This window comes from Phaethon lepturus, unplaced genomic scaffold, assembly GCF_000687285.1.
Source record: "Phaethon lepturus isolate BGI_N335 unplaced genomic scaffold, ASM68728v1 scaffold35103, whole genome shotgun sequence".
NCBI classification, from domain to species: Eukaryota; Metazoa; Chordata; class Aves; order Phaethontiformes; family Phaethontidae; genus Phaethon; species Phaethon lepturus.
Genome location: NW_010527611.1, coordinates 17,981 through 43,396, shown reverse-complemented (window position 1 = coordinate 43,396; position 25,416 = coordinate 17,981). Strand labels below are relative to the sequence as shown.

General features: G+C 39.5%; 1 protein-coding gene across 1 annotated transcript in view; it reads right to left on the bottom strand.

The window, feature by feature from the left end:
- Window positions 1-877: 877 nt before the first annotated feature.
- Window positions 878-25,416, bottom strand: part of LIN52 (lin-52 DREAM MuvB core complex component) — a gene marked incomplete at its 5' end in the record, with an annotated part of 42,514 nt that continues 17,975 nt past the window's right edge. Inside the window, one exon of the mRNA XM_010283441.1 lies at window positions 878-933. Within this exon, the coding sequence (XP_010281743.1) occupies window positions 878-933 (56 nt within the window). The remainder of the gene's footprint in view (window positions 934-25,416) is intronic.

The following is a 25,416-nucleotide window of genomic DNA, read 5'->3' as shown; positions in this document are numbered from 1 at the left end:
AATGTGGCTAACAATCCTGCTGCCCCTTCTCGGAGTGCTAACTGAAAATATTACCTCCTTTCAACTTCGTAACTTTCTTCAGTTTCTAGCTCTGTAAGAAGCAGAGAATTGCAGTAGACTTACAAAGCTGTTTGTGTACTGGCCAAAGTTTCTGTAGGGATATTTTCCCTCATGATACAGTAACACCTCTTACTCCCTATGGCCGGTCTGTCTTGATTTCAGTAGAGAACCGTTTGGTGGCGAAATGAAACGCCTGGTGTACTGAAAGTCTAAAGGCTCTCCTTGGAGTTCCAGACAGGCTTCTCTGAAGGCAGTGAGTAACTGGAATCTAATGCACAAACTGCACTCAATTTCTACACTAAAAGTCTGAACCAGTGCTATCGGTCAATCCGCACCCCAAACTCTGCTCAAATCCTTCAGCCTGGAAGTTTGTACACAGGAAATCAATGCATCTTAGACAAAAGACACACAATAGGGTCAATGCCTCATGATGCGCACTGGCCAGCGTCAGATCTGCTGCGTACTTCAAACAGGTGCTGCCACTGAGAGCAACTGAATAGAGACACTATGGCCGTTGACTTTGAATAGCTGATTAAAACAGGTAACTTTGCATGTTAGGGCCGAGTCCTCCTGTTGGACATCTTATGGTCAGATGAAGTCCGAATTCCCACGCAACCCAATTGCAGTCCTTGTGACCTGTGTATGCAATACGTCTCCCCCGTAAAGAGATGAGCTGTGGAAGCAAAGAGAGATGTTTGCTTCTGAAGGTCTAGAGCAAGAGTTTTGTACTTCTTAGAAATTCTGGGGCTCATCTGGATCCGCAGTACGTAAAATGATCTAGTTGGGGTTTTTTTTGTCCAAACTCCAGATGAGGCAGCTACTTTTTGGGTTTCTCCAGGATGTTCAGGAACTTCCCTCGAGTCATTTCTCTAGCTGAAATCACAAGGGAGGAAAAAGAGATTAATGTTTTTTTAAAAGCCAAGAAACCTGAACGATTGTATAATTTACAGATTTTAACCATAGGATAAGAAATTAATTTAGATTTGTGCTTACACCAATAGTGAGTAAGGATTTTTTTTTTTAAGTGGAAAATAAATAAAACTGCATTCCAGCTTGAATTCCTGACATCCTAGAAATACAGGCAGGGCCTGGAATCTTGTGAACTCAGCAATACAGGCTGTCTCATTACATACAATCTATGCTTTCTATTCCTACTGTGTTGTGCTCTCACAGCATCTCCTTTTCTCTGTACTATCCATCTCTGAATGGTGTAATCCAGATCTCCATCACTCTGTCTCAGAGCAATTGTTCCTGGATGTTATAATCCGTCAGAGATTATGGAACTCTCTCTTTCTCCATTTCAGGATTATTGGTCCCTGGATGCTATGATCTTCAACAGAAATTAGACAGCATTTTCTCTCTCTCAGCAGTGTCAGTCCCTGGATGCTGTAATATAATGGGGTTTATATTCCTTCAATGCACTTCATCTATGGATGGTGTAATAAAGTAAAGTTTATAGAGCTTTGGTCTTCTCTCTCTCTCTGCATTGTCAGTCCTTCGATGTTTAATACAGCAAGGCAAGGTTTATATGTCTCTCTCTCACTCGTGGCACCATCAATCTCTGGTAGCTGTATTACAGCAGGGTTTACACAGCCACTTTTCTGCACAAGGCATTTCTGACTTGTGAGCCCATAAGATCACAAGCTGGCAGAGCAGCCCTAATACTATCTTTGTCTTGCAATAACAATACAACGAATCAAAGACAACACAATTAGCAATTGAGTCCTGGAGAAAAAGACTATCTTCCCATCGGTGCTTCCCTTCATTTCTTTTAAATAAAGGTATAAGCTTTGTGCTAGACTGACAGGCATCAAAACATGGAGGTTTTTATTCACAGGATTGATGAAAGCATGCATGTTTCTCACACCTAGCCTAGAGAGACTCTGGAAGGAGATGGGAATTAATTTTCTGTTTTATCCATTCAATTGCCAACCCCTCTACTGAGAGAAACAACAGAAATTACAATTAGCATAAAAAGTGGAGGTAGGTTTGTTGCTGATGTTGGGCTTTCTTTTGACATAACTGATTATCTGTAAGAACAGAAGTAAAATGTAATAAAAATGTTTATCTTAAAATACTCAATACGTATCCTCAGGTAAAGATATTTTGTTGTTCTTTACCTAAAGGTTAGAATTTGTGTCTTAAAGCCTCTTCTTTAAATTACTACATTCTAATTTGTCTACCCAAAATTGTACCACAAGGTACCACAAATCTTGTCATCAAGATCCTTGTAAAACAATTAGTGGTATTATGAACTGTCTGGTACGTATTGATATTCACAGGCTGCAAAGACCACTGCTGTGAGTGGAACATGCTTTAGACTGGCTGCAGATTCAAGCAGATCGCCGCATTATTCGCTTGGCTCATGCCTCCAGCTGTGAGTTATATCATCTGGGATCCATTCCCAACTCTGCTTTTGTTTCACAACATGAACTACCACAGAAGTACTCATCTGTACCTCTACTTCCCCATCCTCAAGATAGCTTGTATCTTTTAAGTGCTGCTGAAGGGACAAATGGACAGAAGATGATGCAGAAGGGCAGAGTGGATTGTTACTTTGTCAGGAACTAAGTTGTTATGCATAAAGAACATGATTAAATAAAAATGCAAGTCTTTAAAAATTTCAGCCAGGAATAGATTTTCAGCACCAGTTCTTTGACACGTCCCTGCTTTGCACCATCAACAGTGCATGGTTTCAAAACACTCTTAATGGAGAAAGCACAAAGCCAAACTATAGTTGATAGAGTGGAAAGTTTTCTGGAGTACAAGTCCCATATAGGAGATATACGAATGCATGACAATTCTGTTCCCCCAAAGAGGGCTGCACCCTATAAATCAGGCAGAGAGCATAGACTCCTTCTGTGCAGAGTGAAATTACGGTGGGTTGGGGGTTGCTCCAGAGCACGTGCCCTCCTGTTCACTTGTCATCGGAGATGTTAACATTTCTGATTAATTCACAGACCTCTCATTTTATTCTTCATTCCTTTATCCTTGCTATCCTGTTCTGCTGCAGCTTAAAGATTCTTACCGACCTGCTACAATAATCACCGCCCGCTTCCCCCCCCAACCTGGTGAAATTGTTTAGTGATGCCAACCGCGCTTTTAATTTGCAAGACATCAGACACAGAGGTAATTTATACCAACATCTGTTCATTTCTGACTTCTGAAACAAACTCACACATGCTGCTACAAAATCCCATTAGGAGCAGGAGACAGCCTTCTGCTATTCTGTATTCCTCTTCTCCTCACAAACTCAGGCTTGCATCGGGGCTTTATTTTTAAAGATATGATGCCAAACTGAAAAAAAAAAGGGACCTTACATCTTTGTATATATATGAAAATGGCCAGGAAATAACATCCTCATATCACAAAAAAAAAATCACAGCCAAACTAAGGGCAAGTTTCCACAAACATTAACAATCTTGTTCTCCCTGCTTCAGCTGCTGCTTCTCTCATCTGCCCAAGAACTACAATTCAATGTATTCCTGGTAAAGACAGGCCAAATATATATTACATGGTACTGCGTTCAAACGTCTTGGCTATTCCTTCCCCTTTGTTCCTCTTTAATCCGCACTGGAGTATGATTTCAGCTTCGGTTTTGCATAGAAAAGCGTCTAATATTAAACAGACTCCTCTGCTCAGTATTGCTTCTGATAAATGAATTCTTAATAATGGGAATATCATTTCCAGTGGGGCCTTTTGGAGCTTGCTAGAGTGAGGGAAGAGCTTGTGAATGAAGAAACCATCACCCACATTCTAAATATGATTGCAGTCTCAGAGAGACAGTAAAACCTGCCTTAAGCAACTACCCAAGGGACCAGCAGAAGTCAGTTGCGTACTAGATAGAGGTGGATTTTTTAATTAAAAGGTTGGACAAAACTGTAGCGAAAACCTTAGGGATTTTTTCTTTAAAATGGTTGCTTAAACCACGGACTTCAAGGGAAGAGAGGGCTTCAGTGCAGGTTTCATTGTACCAGCAAACAGACACTACAGAGAGGCTGTGCAGCGTGAAACAGAAACATGAATCTCCACGTCGTGTTACAATTTACAACCTTGCCTACGCTGCGCATCTACTACAATAGAAAAATCTACAATGGATATGATCGCAATAGCTTGGATACAAATTAATCTCACCTACTAGGGAGGAGGAAGAGGATGCTGAAGACCATCGGAAAAAAACACTTTAAGATGTTATCAGCACTGGTTACAACGGAAGTTGAGTGCTTAGATAGACTCTTTTAGAGAAATGTCTTGAAAAATGGTGTCAGGCTATTATAATTAACAGAGAGTGCTGTGGTGTACAAGTTAAGTTTGCTGCCTGACAAGATCTGCCAAGCAGATCTCAAGAACAGGTATTGGATAGGAAAGGCTGGGGCTGAAAAGAGGAGGAGAGATTTCTACTTGATAGGGGAGCAGAATAAGGTTTAATATAATCTCCTCTTTAGAACTTCAATCCCTCAATCCCGCGTTTAGCCTTGTTGCCTGGGGCTCCTTTTCTACTACAATTGTCCCCAAGCTGCCTCTCCGCAGTAAATTTTGTGGTTGCTGGTTGAAAAGATTCAGTAGTACAGATTGATTTCCTACAAGTGAGGAGATGAGGGATTACCAAAAGCAGTCCTGGTTAACAAGATTGGGTGCAGAATCTCCTGCTAGAGCAGCCCACTCTGCCAGTGCTTTGCATCCTTTCACTATGACATATGGGTTTCATTACACAAAGATTTTCCTGATTTTAACTTGGAGGCGATTACGTTGGAAACTCAGAGCTATCTTTACATCTGTAGCAATTTAAAGGTTAAGTAACTTTTAATCAAATGACAAAGACTCATAATGTTTTTTCCTCGATTGAAAATGAAAACTGCTGTTCCGGATATTCCGTCCGATGACAATTTAATTAGAAAAAAACACTGCACTGGAGATTGGGGTCCAGCCTGATTGCTCCCCATAAAAAGCCTTCTCACACATATGACAGCTCAGGACATACTGTGTCATAAGGTCTGGATAGCCAGGAAATAATGGAAGGATTTACTGCTATAAAATCAGCAATGAAAACAGTGATTTACACTTATATAAGCAACTTTCATCCAGGAGAATCCCTAAGCAACACACATATGTACACACTTTTTAAACATAATATACACTTAAATGCAAAAACGCAACACACTTGGTGATAAAGTCTATGTAAAAGATGTATTTAAAAACTGTATTTATCCCACATTTATCATGATCATTACACCTTCTGCTGCTCACTACTCCTGGGCTTATCTAAAAATCTCAAAACAAAGCCTGTGAGCATCTTCAAATCAGATATTTTAAAAATAAGTCACTCACTAAAGAAGCACTACTGTCCCTCTCCCCAAGATGTACAACTTTGATTTGACTGTGCTTCTCGTCTGACCTGAAAATGTAGTCGTGTTGAAACCTAAAGGTCTCGTTACTAAAAAGAACTGGAAATACAATTAATGCCCTGTGAACAGAACATGTTTTTAGCCCTGAAATGTCTTGTAGTATCACACTTTGAATGCTACATACTTGACTACAAAAAGGTTATTTTAGGCACTGTCATACTTTGTTAGTTTATCAGTTATTCCTGTCATTCAGTTGTATTTACGGTAGCTAAAGAACATTTTTCAACATGGAAGGATTCCTTTAAAGTATTAATCATGCACTCTCAAACTACTGCTGTGTCTTAGGACTATACAGAAAACAAAACTAAAAGGGTTTATTTCTGAAGAATTATCAGTGGAAATTACCAGTTCAGGGCAAAGAACATGAATTGCAGAGAGACAGCAGAACACTACGCTGGTTTTTAACCCCTCTATCACAAGGATCTGTTGCATCAGAAATTACTCCTTTTGCCCTGAAACACAATGTTAGGATAAGAAGACACAACTGTTCTTTTTTCCTAGTTAACAGCACATAAAAGAGGCCTAGAGGAATCTGCCTGTGAGTAACTGTGGGAGTCTTTCTCAACTTGACTTGTGAAAGACAATGGCAAAGCCACATCTTTTGGCTGGGCTCAACTAGTACTGCATTTGGAAGGGAAATTAAAAAAAAATCAGTTGCAGGGGTGGGGGGTGGGGGGGAGCAAAGGTAAAAAGTCAATCAGCAAAAATATTTACAAATTACATTATTACTAAACAGCCCTCAAAGAAAAAAACATCTTATTTCAGATGAGACCAACAGAATATTATTACCGAGCCAACATAATTTGAACTTCTATCAGAGACCGAGATCTGTATGGAGTACTTTCTATCTCAAGACCAAACCCCCAAAATCCTACCACCACCTGGATGTCTGCTCGCACCAGCTCACTCCTCTTCCTTCATAAAAAGAGCTCCAATTACTCTGCTAACTGCATACTTCCTTAACCTAATTCTCAAATGAACTGCTGCGCGATGACTGTGGGCCTTTGACAAATATTTACCAGTGAATGCTACACCAAGCCCAATTTCATAAAGAGCTGGAAGTGCAGGAGGGCAGTGGTTAGCGAAAGCAACATCCGTCGCCTTTACTGAAGGTAGAGCTGGCACATGCAGATACTCAGACCTGTGCTTCAGGAACTGTTACATTTACCCTGCAGACCAGCGTAATCATCCAGCACTCCTGAAACACATTTTTCAGGTAAGACGACAGAATCAGCATAAACCTCCAGGTGGAATAAGCTTGCATGACCATGGCATCTTTCAATAATCAATATCAAAGAACTTGCAAAGTTTATCAAGCTTCACAATATTCTTGAGACACCCAGTGATTTAATTCCCATCTTACAGATGGGGTCACAGCCTCAGTAAGGAGTGATGTACAGATGTATACTAAGGGAGTCAGCAACCGTGCTAGAATTCAGGCTCTGAAAGATGAGCTCTGTCAAGTCTTGCTGCAGCATTTTAAAATATTAACACCACCCTTGGTACAAAACATCACCGTCCTTCCCTTGGTGAATGAGACTGCAGAATCTGCCCTTACTTCAGCTGTAGTTCACAGTCTGGCATGACTTGTTTTGAAATGCCAAAGAAAGGAGAGGCTTGCACAAGGCAAGGCTGTGAACCAGAGCAGCTGAGGCACATGGACCGCTCCTCCCAGCGTGCTATGAAGAGTCATCTCTGACAGAGAAGTGGTAAATAGCAGAGGTTGATAAAGTTTTAAACCACTGAAACAGTTTAGTGAGTGTTAGCTAGAGCCTTAAGAATTGCAATCAAACACCTAATGCTTTCCTGAATCATGAAATCCTCATGTGACCTCTTTCCACCTTGTTTTCCTCCACCACAGTAGTGTTTTAGCATATACCTGGTAAGAGATCTCAGAGATCGTTCAGGATTATCCAGAATGGTGATAACAGATCTGCTGCAGATTCAGATATCCTCAAAATTTTTATTGTTCCTATGAATAAATACTAAAATTACATCCACTCTTTTAAAAAAAAAAATTTAATTCCTTCTCTGAAGAATTTACCTTGTTCTCCTAATCAGATTTCCCTACCTTGCAAGGCAGCACCATCCTGTTTGCAGTCAGTTGCAAACAATGCCCACAGAGCTTCAAATGCAAAAACTGCCAACAGTATTCATTCACATACAGGTGGGCAAAGCCAATCAATGAAAACACTCGAAGCAAGGGGCAGTGACATCCCTGCCAATGCCCAGGAGCTACTAAACTTACAGGTCATGGATATTAGGATGCACAGATCTTTTGCCCCAAGTGACCCCCATATTAAAGGAAACTCTTACAGTACCTCCCACTTCTAGGAGCTGCCTGCAGCCAGCATCCTGTGGGGCCAAAGACCTGATCCCTTTGACCCCCAAAGCAGGGAAAGATTTACATCTTCTCTCTGCAAAGCCAATAAAAACCTCTCTTGATTATAATTTAGATAAGAGCCACTGGATTGAATAATAATGTCTGAAACTCCCCTGGCTGTTTCACCTTGAGACGTCCATCACTGGGTTAAACATGATGCTAATTGCATTTGGATTGATTAATTTCTCTCACTCCTGTCTATTCGAATAATGCTTAACAAAATAATCACAGCACCCAGAGCCAAATCTTCTCCGTCAAAGGAATGAAGCCATCAGAACCAGCAGAGATGAAAGAAATGAAGATGACCCGTAATTACTGCTACGGTGATATCATTACCATATTATAGAAAATGAGTGTACGTGGGGGGAGCGGGGGCTGCGATTATTATTTATTTTTTAATGGAACCTCACATCCCAAGAATGCAGATCTGACACAGTGTCGCATACAGAAATACAGAACTAAAAAATTATGGTGCATTAAATTGCAAAATACAGTGAACACTGGGACTCTGGATACATCGAGTGTCTTGTACCTTCAGCTGCTGTTTACTCACTTCACTATTTTTTCATTGCAATAATACTTTGTATATGACTAGCATAGAGATTTAAGATGCCTACCTTCCCAAAAAGATCCTCAAGTATATGCAACAGAACTCACCCATAAGCCTGATGCTAAAGCCATTCTCCTTTAATATCATTACAAGTCATCTTACTTTGGACATTGGCACTGAGATTTTTAAACCACAAGACCTAACTTGATGGTCAAAGAAAAGCCAGCATGCAAGAAATTTTTATACCTAAATGTTGATTCCTGTATGAAGGAAATTACAAATTCTATCACCAGCCACAGTAGATCACTTTCAACCATTCATTACGCTGGTTCTGTAAAGATATCAAATGTATCAAGTCTGGAATAATTTAAACTAGGATTTGAAAAAAAAAAAAAAACCACACCAACAAAACCAAAACCACAACACTAACATCCAAACGGAAGGCCTTCTGCTCCCTTTATTCTCCAAAATACACTCCCAAAGCCCCTCTCATTTGCGAAACAAATAGCTTGGCAATTGTATAAGATCTTCAGACACCTGTGCACTGCAATTCTAATTGTGGTTTATACAGTTCACTTCTCTCAGTGCTGCTTATGTCTGCCCCCTAGTCTCAGACCGAAGACAAAAAAAAAAAACAAAACACCACACACAACTAGCAGCTTAAAATATTTATTCTGGAATACAGCCAAGGTCAAATACACAAAAAAATTTCACACGCCAAAAATGTCAAGACCTAAGACCAGGCACTGACTCATGAAGCTAATTAAACACAGAAGAATGATGTTCAAGTATTTTATAAGGTTTAAAGAAAGAAATTCAAGTTATGTTTCTAATAGTAAAAGCAGTATAAAGGCAATTTTATATCAAAGTTTAGGATACTTTCAAGCATACCTTAAAGGGACTTTACTAATGTGAAGTTATCACTGAAATAGCTACAGCTTGGGAGAGCTTTGGCCACCAAGTCCCATAGATGTTGGGCGCAAATAGTGAGATAGAAATGGGGCATGTTTTAACAAGCAGCACTCTAAGGGTTTTTTTTCTACCTCCTTGTACCAAAAAGGAAAATATCTTCCTGGCCTCCCAACCCCTGGGGAGGACCGAGAGTTCTACATGATTTAGGTTTTCTCAGCACAGTATCTCAAAGAGGAATCTTCTTTACTGAGCAACATGGAGAAATGAGATCAAAAAACTGTTTGCTCAAGAACTCTTGAGCATAAAACACATGAAGAAGCTGGGCGGAGAGGTCTGCGCTGAATACACGCACACAGCTGGGTATGAAAGGTTTCTGGATGCGAGCGGAGCCATCTCAGAAGGCACGCAGGAAGAAGCGCTGCCCAAGCTCCCACAGAACAGTGCACCATCATGTGGTGCCCCTGCCGATGCTGGGGAGGAGGTATTTACCGGTTGGGAGCAAAGCAGGTGAACCTTGAAAGTAACAATTTTTTCAAGTCTTATCAGTGACCAGGGCACGCAGGCCATGGCAAAATCTGAGCCCAGGAGCCAATAGGAACAAAGGGATTAAGAGTTATTAGGAGTAGAGAGAATTACATATTTACAGTACAGTTACTGAAAAATAATCGTGTAATGATTATGTAAGTCCCTATACTCCTTTTGGCTAATAATGCTGGGATACAAGCTGTATGGTTATGCAAGCCAGGGCACACAAATCCAATCAGAAGACATCAAGGCGTGTTTACGGGGAGGCTGGCAGCTCTGGTTCAAGAACAGTACGGCTTCCTTGACCTCCAAAAGGCAGAAACAAGGCCCTGTCAGTAGGTTAGCTAATGGCTTGAGCTGTGAAGCAGAAGTGAATTTTTAAATTCAACTTCTGTCAACAAGCTTCATAGGAAGAGATATCTGGATGAAAGAAGCTCATACTATGGGTAGTCGGTATTTATTTGTCCAGAGGTCTGTCTTAACTTTAAAAAAGCAGACTAATTTTTAAAAGTGTTTTCTAATCCCAGGATTCCTTATTGAAACATTTTTCCACATAGATGACTGCAGCCCTTGACACGACAATGAATTATCAGTATTGAAGGTCTCTATGAAAAGAAGATTGAGGCTTTTTATGACTGAACAATATTATTTGATTTACACATGAAATAAACCAACATTCCTTTTGCCATAATTACAACAAGACGATCATGAAATTACATACAGAACTTACATAATTTAAAAAAAATCCAAGTAAAAAGTCTGTATGAGCAAATACAAGTAAGTGATTGAAATCTCAGTGTTCCCAGGCCAAAACCTCAACCTTAGTTAAACCAGAAGTTATGGAAGAGCAGCAATACGCAGTTTGTGGGCTGCAGAAGAAAACCTTCACAATTGCCTCCATCATTTTATTCTTTCCTCCACGTGAATCAAAGGCACTTTCCTTAATGACTACCCTCATCCCTATCCTCATCCTTCCCAGTATATTCACTGCTTGCTTTAGTCCAGTTTTTTCAGTTATACTACTGACCAGTTTCATGTGCTCTGCCTGCCACAATCCTCTTCTGGCAACAATACCCTGAGCTGAGGAATATTTGAAAGTCCAGAAGAGGGTTCAGGGAATTCAAAACCATCATTACCAACCCCAAGTTGGTCACAAGACATCTGAGGAAATGCACTGATTTAGAAGTGTTACAGTTTTTACAGCATCCAAATGCTACTAGAGTCAAATTAAAATTCAAAAGAAAAAAATGTGTATTTGTAAGAGTTAAAAATCACGCAAAAATTGTTGTTACTCAGAGAAACTATCACTAGTTTTAGTTTGACCTACTTGATAAAAAAATTGTAATACCACTCAGGACTGTTTGATATAGATATTAAAATATAAACAATGCAGGCTCTGCTACAATTATTACAATTTAACTGTTAATCAGCTCAAAGGCAACTAGTCAAGGACCAGCTGTAAAAGCAGATGTAAAAAATGCACCAAAAATAAACCCTCCCAGACCCATGAAGAAATATGAGAACATTTTTCATAATCACTCTCACACTTCTAGTACCCATGGGTTTTGCAGAAAAGCTTAAAAGACATGATTCAAATAAAAGAAATACAGAGGTATCAGAGTCTGCAGATAACTCCTGAGAGTAGCAGCCAGAAGAAATTCCAGTTTCTTGAAACACAGAAATAAAGCATACTAATCAACTGTCATTCCTAAAAAAAAACCCAAGCCAAAACAAAACAACATTATTTTTCACTCCAGAAGCTCTGCTGAGAGCCGCCCCGTAAGCTTTGGTACTCTTTTGCTTCCAAAAATTTCTTAATGTTTATTCCTAGTCCACACACACCACTGGTCTGAGACCATGTCTACCGTACTACTCTTATGAAAGCTGAATACAGTGCCATAGCTATCTTTTAATGAGCAAACAACTGTTCTTCATCCATTACTGGAAACCAAGAACAGAGGCACTGCAGTAATGCAGAAGGCAAACCATCTACAAGACAGCTCAGAATGTAAAGCAGAGGGTGGTGATGGCCATGAGTAGTCTCCAAACATTCAGTGACTGTTAAGATTGCTCTGAGGATTGAGGGACACTGAAGAAACTTTGGAAGCCAGGAGAACCCAGATGATTCCATGTTTCAGTGACAATGGGATTATCAGACATATTTGGAGGTAGAAAGACACAGCAGAGTAGAAGAGGTATAAGTAAAAGAAGCATATAAGGAAAAAGTGATGAATGAAGAAAATTGAATTTATGAGAACAGAACAGATCAAATGATAAGGTATACAGTACAATATCATATGAGGAAAATTGTACAGAATCAGAATCATTTTGGTTTGGAAAGACCTTGGCAAGTGTCCAGTCAACCTTCTGTTCAGAACAGGCAGGCTGCTCAAGGCTTTAGCCAGTCAAGTCTTAAAAACATCCATGGATGGAGACTGCAAAACCTCTCTTGTCAATCCTTCCAATACTTGAGTGTTCCATACTGAAAAAGTTTTTTCTTGAATCCAGTCAGAAATCTTCTTGCTTCAATTTATGACTGTTGTCTCTTGTCCTCCCACCATGCAGCACTATGCAGAGCCTGACTCCATTTTCTCAATAACCTCCTCACAAGTACTAGCAGGCAGCTGTCAGGTCCCTGTGAACTCACCTCTTCTCCATGCTGAACAGGACACATTCCCTTGGCCTCTGTTCACAGGGCAAGGGCTCCAGCCACCTGATCATCTTGGTAGTCCTCCGCTGAACTCACTCCAATTTACCAATGTCTTCCTCATGCTGGGGCATGGAGGATACCACTGGATGTAGCATTGCAGATGCAGTCTAATGACTGCTGAGTAGAAGTGGACAATCACCTCCCTCAACCTACCGGACACGCTCCTATCAACAGATGTATATGCAATCCTACATTCCTTTCCCAAATACTACCTACCTGCTATATTCCTGTTCAACACCGTTTCCTAGCCTCTAGCCTCCACCCAGCCACTGCTTCGCTTAGAGTTCCAGGAAAGCTGAGCACCAGTCAAGAGTCAGTGCACTTTGTGCCCCGAGACAGGGGAGGAACTGTTTTCTCCTCCAAGTTTTATATACATGCATTAGTAAACACAAATTGTAAACACTTTTTTTTAATTAATATGCTCTCTATTTTCAAGTAAGCCAGGTAATAGACGTGAAAACCTTGAGGCAACCCAGAGAACTATCTGTTGAAAACCAAATGACAGCTTGGCCCGCTACCCAGAAACATCCATCACCCAGCCCTTTTCTGTTGGGATTTGTTGAATGACGTCTTCTGCAGGTTAACAATTACTTTTTAGCAAAAGAGTCTTGTGTCATCATTGTCTCCCCAGGAGAGAGAAACAGGCTGAGTGATTTTTAGATTATATGCTCTGATAAGACACAGGCTCCTGACTCCCTGTGTGCTTGTGCCATGCAGGCCACCTGCTCTATGGAGCTGCCACTGGGGACACCCTCAAAAAGGTTTAATAATAATGTTCTCTCTAGAGATGTAACTCAGAGCATGCTCTGAATTTACATTCTATATCACTGACTAAAATCTTATATATAAAATCCTATCAATAGTTAGGATCTAAGACTAGTTGCTAAAAGAAGAGTAATACAGTATATTGTAGAAATGTTATTTTCTATTAAACAAGATCTGTCAGGTCTGTAGTCATAAAAACCATAAATGAACACAGGAATTGATAGAGCAGGGCGGATCAGTGATCTACCCAGGCAGGTATCCTGTCTGACTGCACCCAATATCAGAAACATCACAGAAAAAAACCCAAGGAACCCCATTATGAAGACATATGGAATAATAGTCTCTGAAAGTTTCCTCCTCTTCTTAAGTGCTTGTTTTATATCCTGAAGCAGTTGATACTTTCTACTTCATTTTATATTTTATTCTGCTATAACTAGAAGTGTTCTCATCATCCATTTAATTGCCTGATTCCTTTTCAGTAGCTGCTAGAGTACTTGGTCTCAAGGAAAAAAAAAAAAAAAGAAAAAAAGAGAATCTTAGTATGACAGAAAGTTCCACATCAAATTATTGTTTAAAAAGCATTCCTATTTGCTTCTTTTAATCCAACTATCTTCCATTACTTTTTTCTGAATTCCCCTCCTCTTATTCTTTTCAGGGTTGGGAGTCAACAGGAATTTTCAATTTATCTTCTCAAGTGTAGAGATGTAAAATAACAACTGCGCTATCTTTCAAAATCAGAGAGATCCACTTTTTTTCACATTCTTATGAAGAAATCTCTTGATTTATAAGCAGCTTTCTAGAAGTGAATGGTGTATTTCACACTATCTTGAAATTATTCCTACCAAAAGACTGCCTGAAGTGACAGAGTATCTGAAGTTACAAAAGAGAGAATGAGACTTGCTTCCCTTCTGGGAGAAGATTATGAAACCTTATGCAGAAATACGGGTTGTAAAGTGCAAACAATTATTAAAGTCAAGCAGAAGAGGTGGGAAACAGCACAATAATTTGCTGTGTCTTGGCGTTTCACTCAAGCCTGAAGATATACAGGGGTAGAGCAATCCGCTCTGCTTCACCACGCTGGGGACTGTGCTTCCACCTGGTTGTTCTGGACCATTCCAAGAGCTCAGGAGGCTTGAAGGGTACATGCAACATGGTTAAATGCTGCCACATTCACCAACTGCACACAAACTCCAATTACTTTGTGTAACTAAATTCTCCAGCAAGTTCATGAAAATTCTGCCAAACAGCAAGTTTTTAGTTCAGAAACATCAAAATCCTATTAAAAAAAAACTAACATAAAGAATATCAGTACAACTTAGCATAACTATTCTTATCAGTCCAAGTATAAAGAGCTATCAAGTGAAGTTGGCCCAAGTACTGATCCTTGTGTCACCACCTTCTATCCACCTCAACTTATGCCAATGCTTTTGAAACCTACTCTTTACAAACCTACCAAAGTGACAAACTTTTAAGGAAAAACCCCACAGGAGTGCAGTTTAACCAAAACTTTGTGATTACAAATGCATACAAAGACCATACTTAATTTGTTAACTTTATCAGACTTACCCAACAAGAAGTAACAGCAAATTAGAATTACTTTACAACTTCTTCGAAAAAAGATTTTACTTTTTACATACATGGCATAAAACATTTAAAGATATTACGGCCCTTGAAGCAGCCTGCAATTTATACAGAAAGTGAAGGTCCAGAGAACAAATTTTACTCCACTCTCTCCTATTTTATAACCGAAGAAAAAGCAAGGCTGTGACTAATTGTTGCCATGTTTGAACTTCGAGTATGTCCTCTTCAGTTTCTGATAATAGTTATGAATGATATTATTTTCATGTGAGAAAGCATTATGTCAAATACAACAAGAGTGGTGTTACTTAAAGGTAACGTTTTCTTTGATAGATAAAATTATTATTGGGCTGGAATGACAGCATGCCCCATCAGACAGCACTTTAGCCTGCAAATGGAAACTTGGTTTCTATTCCTCAAGCAGTCACTCCAGCTATGTGACTTCTCCATCCATCCCTCAGGTTCCACCATCCATGAATTGATATATATCTTTCTCTGTCCAGTTCCCAGATTGAGGGAACAGAATTATTACGAAACAAGGAATCTATTTTAATCTCATGAATAGTGTTTTAGATCCAAGGCTTAGATCCATGCCAATTAAATTAAGGTTCCAGACGGAGGTGTCTAAGTTGAGAACCTCATATAAATCTACAGAAAGATACAAATGCCTCCAAAACAGCAGTTCAGCTTATTTAAGATCTGTCTGCATGTACAGCTTAGAGTGATTCTATTTCTGATTTGGAGAGTGCAGTTAGGTGTGAAAAGGTAACAGCTGTGGACAATAGTCCCAAACGTCAGGTATATCTCTTTGTGGCATTTCCTGGAACTGCTTTCCTAAGTAGTCGGTCAAAAGAGCCTTGAATACTCCTACAGAAGACTGCTTTTATGTCATCAAAGCCCTTCAAGGAATACTCCACAAAGTTTATTCCATACATATCTGCTGTTAAGACATGTAATGTCAAAGCAGAGGAAGCCATCATGTTCAACAGTGTCAACAAAAAGAGAAGAGTCAGGATGCTAGCTTGATGAATACCTTTAAATAAATACAGCTAGCTAGCAATGGTGATGTACATCTTGAGTAATTATTTTGATGCCTGGAAGTTCTTGTTGTTGATCAATTACCCACTCTGCTACATGGTGTACAAACACAGGACAAGTTCTTTCTGCCCTAAGGAGCTTAGGAGAGACACTATATAAATACAGACAGAAAATAGAAGTACACAGTTAAATGAGACTGAAAACACTGAAAAGTATCACACTCACAACACATCATCTTCACAGTTACCAAGATTTCTATACATACTGTACAGCAGGTGGAAGGAGGATGAGCTAGCTCCCTGGATGTTTGCAGAGCATGCCTCCAAAGTGTGCAGGGAAACCAGTTTCTTAGAAAACACAGCAATGACTCATAGTAATTTGCATTTTTGACAGACTGGAAGTGTCTGTTGTCTTTCTGTTACTGGATGCAGTGTATTAGATACAGCACCAAACACATCATTAAGAGAAAGAAAAGTGATTTGATACAATGCTGAAGCATGTGGAGAAATGTATGGAGATCTTGATCAGTCAAAATTATGAGCTCATCTTTGTGAATGGAACAAGATTTGTTAAGATCAAAGTAAAAGACCCTTGAAAAGGTATACTATTTTAAGAACTTGGATAAGAGCTGTGTGGATAGGTAGGAAAGGTTTTATTCCATAGGTGTTACATAGAAAAATTGAAGAAGATTTAGATCATAGCTTGGACGCCTGAACTTACTGGAGCATCAAGCCACTGTACTTGGTCACAAGGCTAAATGAGGGACAGAACAGCAGCAGTGTTCACCATCAAAAAAGGGATCACGGATAATTTGTTTGGAATAGGAGGAGGAGAGAGTAAAAAACTCTGGTTCCCACATCTACTCAGGTTCTCAGATATAAGGGAAATGAAGGGGCTGGTAGAAGGCATTTTTAATTCCATAGGTTCTAGAAAGGTAGCGAAGTTTATTAGCTCCCCATGTGGTCTAAATACTCTGAAATGGGTATGTTGCTAACTTATAGTCACAATACAGGACAATATATAAACAATAGGAGGCAAAGTCACGCTACATAGTTCTGATGTGGGCATTCATGCTAACTCCACATGATAGTTGTGTTTCATGCACATAAATTTTATCATTGTATCATTTATCTTTCAAATTATTTGGCTGCTCGGGAGTAATAATACACTACCTTGCATGAGTATGGTAATGCTTGCACAAAAATTATATTAAACAGCATATTTAATGAAAAGAAAGAATAAAGATAAAATAATAAAGAAGACAGGAAACAAAGATAAGTACTACAGAACTGAACTTCTTTTCATGTATAGTAAACAACTTATAGTTCTCAGCTGCGTTGCCATAGCCAGTACCATTTGAATCATTACACTACATCTACATCCCACTGTCCTCATGATTTAATTTAGAAGCTAAGTGATACCCAGTCTAAATATCATCAACATCCACAATCTCTCCTCCTCCCGATGACCCACATGAAAAGGCCTACAAACTCCTACTGTCACCAGCCTACAAAATGCTCTTCGCTGGGAAGATGCTGCCACTGGCTTGAAGAACTTGTGCCCTCTCCGGGAATCCAGCAGCAGGTCTGAGCTAGTGAGTACTGCAGGACTCCTCAAAAGGAGGATGGCTTAACATTACCTTTGCTGCTGAGCTTATTGAAAGATCACTGCTTATTTGCCCACGAGACACAAATACCAAGATGACTGGCAGACAAGCAGATGGACAAACAATGTAAGTCAGGAAAGAGAAGACTACTAACAGGGCTCGCCCAAACACTAAATGTTTAAATGAATACTTTGAAACCCTGAAAAGGGATTTGTTGCAGGCACACCGGCCTTAAATTCCTTTCTTGTTACTCCATGGATGTGCTGGCTTTTGTTTTACCCACTAGGCAGGGGGCACTCAAAATCCTCATTAGGAAGCCATCTGCAGCTATGCACCAGAGAAAAAGGAAGAGTACAGCCTGTAGGATTTCAGATTTCAGCTAAGGCACTGCTTAGCAAGAAGGGAGCAGCAGGTACATTTTCAATGCCATCTGCTGGATAAGATGAACAACTCTACTAAAGGTTAGAAATCACTGTTTTCCATCTCTCATCATCAACACATACCAACAGTTCCCTCCTCTTCATACCCTACCTAAACAGAGATCAGAATTGAAGTTGTCTTAATAAGCACTCCTTATTTCCCACACTCTGACAATGCATCTAAGAAAGCAAATAAGCCAATAGTTATGAAAATGTTTGGATGCATAAAAATGACTGTGTGTAACTCGTGCTGAACATTCAGGGGGTTATGACAGTGGCAAATATCTTAAATCAGATTTGGTAGGAAGAGGGTAACATATGTCTATAAACATTTATATAAAAATATAAAACATATTTCTGCACTGGGCCTATCTCCCATCCTAGAACAGCTAATACTTCTTTTTGAAGACAACAATGAAAAAGTCACAAGATAGGCAGGTTTTTTGCTCTTGCCTTAAGAGTATTTTTCTCCATTGGAAAGACCAACAACTGGCAGAGCTCACCCAGCTAAAGAAGCAGAAACAGCCTTATGTGTCACAAATCCAAATACAAAAATGGAAGAGACCACTACTCTGAAAGACAGGTAACTTCTATTGCTAAGGAAGTCCAACACAGAAAATAGCCTAGAATTTGAGGACAGCTATTTATTAATAGAGCGAATAAAAGGTCACCTTGATCTTGAAGATGAAGAACAACTTTCTGACTTTTTGAATTATAACTTATAATCTAGTTGTTCAAATTGCAAAGCTTCATTAAATGTGTCTCAACTGTTTAGAGAAAACACTGACACTAGAGATATCTGTAATTTCTCCTAAAGGGCACCTGGACACATTCCTCTTGTGATAGTGTAACCAAAGAACTCCTGGAGACTCTGGTAGAATGACCCTCTTGGTCTATCATGCCATTTAGACAGCCTATTGGATCACCTGGATTCAATAAAAAGAGGGATAAACATGAAATGGGGTCTGGCATGAGGCTGATATAATTCATGCAGCAACAGATTGCATTCCCAGGTCCTCAAATATGAAAATCATACTTGCTGACGTGAAAAAACAACAATTGTTAATAAACAGATATTCTGCTCTTCAACACTCCATATGGCAGTCTGATGGATTAAACACCAGCAGAGTGTTGATCACTCTAAAAGCTCATATTGAGATGATCTGGAAAATCTGTCTATCTACAATTTACGAATTCTGGTTAATTTAATTAAAATGATGCATCACTAAGTGCCTTAATATGTGGAAAGCCATAAGCTTGTGAGGTTCCTGGCGCATGCCTGCTTTCAGAAGAAGCTACAGAACAAACTAGCAAGTCTCCTTTTTAATTCAGGATAAAACAAAGGAAGACTCCTGAGCTACAAAATCAGTCTAAGTTTACATGCAGGGAGAAGAGAGCAGAATAATCTTCAAAATAGGCAGAGAGACAGGTGATACAGTAAGGCTAAGGATGCCAGTAGCATGAGAAACAAGGACATAAGCTGTCAAGGTACTGGTGACTTCTTTGAAAGGGCCCATGCAAGGTTAAAGGAAACTAGATGGGTTATAAATAGTTAGCAGACTGAGAAATGGAAAGAGAGGGGTGAGGTTCAGGAGAGCAACTGTCCCCTTGCACGGGGACAAAAGCCAGGAAGTCCCAGGAGAGAAGGAGCTAGTGATCAACATGCCTGGCCAAAGGTAAACCAAATGCTGTATTCTACCTTTACCAAGGGAGGCTTGAGATCTGATGGCTTCTTAAATTGAGACAGGCTACAGCACATACACAATCAATTACTGCAATTTAGGTAAGGGGTGGTACCTGTTCATTTTCAATTTGGTGCCAACACCATGAAAGAGAATCCTTGATGCTGAGCCAGCTCAGAAAACTTTTTCCTTGCTAGAAGCATGGCTGGATGAAAGAATACAGATATTCCCAACCCAAAAACCCTCTGACAAAAGATGAGTAAACTGCTGGGATGCAGAAGCAGGTGATAGTTTGGGAAACAGGTGGAAAACCTTTGTCATGTCTGCAGCAGCTCTGAGCTAAAGGAAACCAAGGCATTCCCAGTACGCTTATTACTGTCTCTGGAATGGACCCATATTAATACTTTTCTTACACTCAACAATAACTATTTTGTTCTTCCTAAACCAAAGATGATGATGCTGCATTCAGTTCTTAGCAGCTGAAGCTGAGAATGCAGCATCAAGGGTTTTCCAGGCATGACTGCTAAAATTTGAGAGGAGTCTGAAGAGAGGAAAGTGGTGTTATTGGGGAGATTCCATGGAAGACTAGACAGAATTCCCCATGTCTCAGTCCACTATAATTCAGCAAAGCATAAATCCTATTTTTCTCTTTGCATTCTCAGAACTATTTAAGGAGAAAAATTTCTAGAAGGAAGGAACAGCAATTTTCTCCAGGAACATATTAGTTAAGGCTAATTTCTTGTTAAGAAACGTTAAATGAACCATTTTGGATTTCGTTCTGCAGAATGATCATCTTATTTGGAAAAAGAGGAGCAGTCTCTCTAGTATGGCAATTGGTCCTCTACTTGTACAGGCAGATGAGGTTCTGCCTGCAAAACCCAGGAGGACCTGCTGACTTTCTGCAACAGAGGATGGGGCATGCGGAGTTGTGAAGAAGGCCTGACTGCATTCTACATCTAGCACAGTATTAAAAAGATTGTCACCTATTAAAGGCCACTTCAGCCGTGTTTCTACAATTCGTTGCATGACAAGAAAGAACATGGACGTTTTACAATGCATACCCCTACACTAATCTTTCTCATAATGGTAGATGTCAGAAAAATTGACGTGGAGTAAATTAAAAACAAAGCCATATGCTCAGAGAATAAAACCCATTTTAAAAAAGCCTGATCACATTTACATTTCACTTTCCAATATCACCTCTATGCTTCCTCTAGACTATTTCCAACTACTTTTCAGGACATGTGACTGAGCATGCTGCAGCCAAAGTTAATTATTTCCATATTCAAATACAGGAGTACTGATCTTCTATACTATTACAAGCATAAGAGCCAAGAAAAAGTGCCTAAGACAGAAAGCAAGGTGGGAAAAAAACGCTCCTTCCCCTAAGTCTTCTCTGCTTCAGAGATACCAAGCAGGCTGGTTTCAAAACAAGAGCAAGTAATATAACCAAACAAAAGCAGATCTGAAAGGTGAGCAAACCCCACAAGCCACACAGTCATTATTACCATGTCGACAGCACACTTGTTAAAAATGTATATTTTAATTTTCTGTATTGCTAAAGGTCCCAATTTGCCCAGGGATCTAGCTAAGCTGCCATTTTCTACCACGACAGAGTCTAATCTTTATTTAATGGATTTAGCATCTATCTTCACTAGAGTGGTCTCTAAGGGAAAGGGGAGGGGAATATGAAGGGGCATGAAGAGATGATCAGAGCCCCCCTCTCCTTCATCCATCCGGCGCTCATGTTTGTGTTCAAAATTCAATTACCTCCTTATTGATACTTCACAGAGATATTTAAGCTGCAAACATGAAGCCCTGATTTCCCAGGGGGCCATGCCCCTCTCTATTTCACTGCTCTGCTTCCCCCAGGGTGAATTCCTGAGGCGTCCATATTAATAGGTAATCAGTCACAATTCATTTATTAAACAGCTAGCAAGGTTTATCAGCCTGGCCTGATTAGCCGGAAGAAGCCACTGAATTCCTAATTTATTTATGGAAATGTAAGTGTCTTTTTGAATTCCATTCATGAAAGACAGGGGTGCCGTGGGTCTGGCACACTGAATTCTAACAGGGAAGCAGCAAGCAATCCAGAGACCGGGGACTTTGCAACTTCAGCCTGGGGAATGCGCTATGGTGACCCTAGCGCGATCAATAGATTTAGGGCCAGAACATCATACAAGCATTCGCAAGCCAGCACTTCAGAGGGTAAGCATTGCCACCCATTACAACTAGAGAATTACCATCCTGATGGTTCAGGATGTGGACTGGCTGAATAAAGTTCCTTAAACAGAGCAGGTGATGTGGTGAAACTGGGACAAAATAATAATAATAATAAAAAATAGAAACGTTTTAAAAAGTTCCAATAAAACATTCAGAATAGTGCTGAAAACAACTGCCAAGTAACATTAATACACGCATTTACATATAAAGTTCACCTTTTTGAAAACTGCAGACTGTTAAAACCTTTAAATTATTTTTGCTATAATCATTTCAACTGAACTGGTTTTAAAATGCAACAAACACTGCCACTGTACTTTCAAACTAAGACACAGAAGCTCAGTGATGCTGCTGGGTTACCAGAAAGTGCAAATGGCTAACAACAACAACAAGATTTCTTTATTGTTTTAAAAAGAGAAATGGAGTACTCGGTAAAAAGCAGACACCTTGAAGTGAAAAGACTTACACATGCACTTAATACATCCTAAGGCAATTAGGATACTGCTTCAGATAACATAAAGTTTGTGAAAGTTCAAGACCAGCACTGGTGAAAAGCACCTTTTTATCCCTTTCAGCTGTTTAGTGATCTCTGAAACTCATATTCACCTGAATTTTACCCACCACAGTTACTTAACCATAAAACAACTAGGAATGGAAGACTCCAAAAAATGTTTATTTCCTTTTTGTTCTCCATACAAATTTGTGCCAAGTAACTTTCACTGTACTCTCCTCTGTGTTTAGTGACTTTTCTGAACAGCTCAACTGGGAAGTAAACATACAGATTGTATTTTTAAATCCTCTGAACAAGAAGGATGTCCCTTAGGCAGATGCAATAGTCAAAAGGGTATTTTTAATTAATTTTTTCTTAAATTATTTAAATCTCAAACTGTCAGGGTTTAACAATGTACAGTGTTATATGTCATATAGACAGAAGCATGTTTAAACATATTGAGAGCATTTCTGTAACACTAATTCTGAAACACTGTTATAAGACATTTTGTTCAGTGACTTCAGTACTCTGATCTGGTCAATAACTGACTAGGAAAGTATTCAAAACTAACAAGTCAAAGCATAAATAATGGCAGGTGCAGATGCCACTCCACAATATTATACCTCACAGAAATTATTTCAGTGCAATCACAGTTACTTGAAAATATATTTCAAGTAACAGTCCAAAATCCTACATAGTTTAAAACTGGCTACACCTATGTTTACCCTCTGTATTTACAAGCACAAGCTCAATAGTTGCATACGAGGTTTTAATTTGCTTAAGAGCTCATTATGCAAAAATTTCACTACTGTATTAAAACCGATATAAAATCCTCACTTGAACTAAACTAGTACAACCCATACCCTTAAATGAAAAAGATATGATTTCCTCTCAAATTACAGTGGTCAGACATGAAAAGATGTAGTACATGCAATAAATACGTCCAAAATGCTAGGAGGAATGAGTGTTTGAATTCATCTATGACCAGAACCCATTTGTTGCAGGTGTTTGAAGTCACGGATGGCATGGGGAAACCAATCATAGAAGCAGCAGCTTTTCACTGCCTGAAAAAGTAATCAATAGCCTAATTGTTATTAGTTTGTGTTTTATGCAGACAAGCGTAATTCAATGTATTTTTCCTACTATGAACACTAGCTCCTAGAAGAAGGGAAAAAACAGAATTTACAGGAAAGATTTCTCAATACCTTTCCTCCAGTATATAGGTAGGATTTCCACACTGGCACAACAGGCAGACATCACAGGATTTTACAACAGGTTCAAACATCTAATCAAGATGCAGTTCTCAACAGCCAGTTTCTCCAGCCATCATTCCTTGAGGAACTACAAATGCTACCAATGAAAATAAAACAACCTGTTCCCTTCATGCATCTAGGTATACTTCACCTTTTCCCCCTTCAGCGGTAAATTCACAATGGTGATTTCAAGTAAGGGCTTTGCCGAGTACACAAGACAAAACTCGCCACGGAGCAGGTAAAGCAGGACACCTGCGTATGTTCTTACTGGTGAGCTCACTGAGCATCAAACTCAATGTTATTTTCACTCCTTCTATACATAAGCTCCTTATCATACAGAGAACTGCAGTGCCATTCGTAACGGATGTCCAACCCATACTGCCCAAATGTGTTGGAGAATATAAGCTGTAATCATGTTGCAGTTATTTCTAGTCCTCACAGATGTTATTTCTAGTCTTCTAGTTTTCACAGATATAATTTGTAGTTATTTCTAGCCTTCGACACAGCTGAGTGAAAGCAATGCAGCACTGGCTTTCTGAAACCAAAGACAATTGCTCCAGGAGATGCAAACTGTTGTCATTCATGTCAGTAAATGTTTCTTCCTTGGTTATGTTTAAGACATCAGCATTAGCACTGAAATTACTACACACCGCTGCTTATGTTAGCCCATACACCCAATGAAAGGGCTTACCTACCCAACTGCCTTGCATTCTTACCCACATGTCAAATGCCGCCAATGCCACCAGCTAGCTTCCCAAGCCATCAGCTTCCCTTATGCAATGTACTGTCAACACAAAACCATGTACATGGAAAAGCAAACCTACAAAACTGTAAGAGAACAGAATTTACTATCACAACAGAGAGCACTGCATTGCAACCTTTAACTGCTTGACTCCTTTTCAAACTAACCATTTTAAAGTCCATTTTAATGTAATCAAGCCTGATACAGAATACCCAGTCAAACCCAGCATGATACTGCACATCTACCAAGGCAGAACTGGGATTCATGTCCCTGTACAACACCCAAAGTAAGGGTTTGGAAATAAAACCCAGAAGTATTACATAGGTATTCCTTCCTTTCTAAATGCCACTTGATACAACTTGATGACATTACTCCACTGAGAATTACTTTTCATACTTTCATCCTGTCTCATCTCGTCATCCATCTTGCCCATTTATTTCTAACACTCCCGCAACAATGCCCATATACTTCTAAGGTTACTACAGTAATGAACTGCATGGTTACAGTAAAGGCTGGGATAATTATTTCCTATCTTTCTTGCACATACAGTCAGTGCTGATAACATCACACTTCTAATGACTTACACAAGGAACTCTGCAAACCGCATACACATTTTTCTTAAATGCTGTGACTTAAGTGACAGCCATTTACATGCAGAGCAGAACACAGTTCAGAATAAAAATGAGAATCTCTAATTGACACTGGAGAAAATTAGATTCCAGTTGCATATGCTGTATTTTGCTGATGACAATGAGGTTAGCATTTTCAAAAAAAAAAAACGTTATGAGTTCTTTAATGACCAACAGGTTATTACTAAGACCTTTGTCATAGAAGTCCTTGGAAATGTTACATTTCCAACAGCAGAGAGCCCTCTAGAGCTACCACAGGATAACAGTTCAGCAATCCACCGGGAGAAGGGCACCAACGCCACTTATTGCAGCACCTGGGCTCTTCACAGATTCCCCTCCAGCTACTGACCAAACCCGATTCTACCTGGTTCAGTAGAACAGAGATTAAGCCCTAGAGTAAGAAAACGAAGTCATATTTTAATTTGAAGAAAATGGGAGCTAACAGTTGT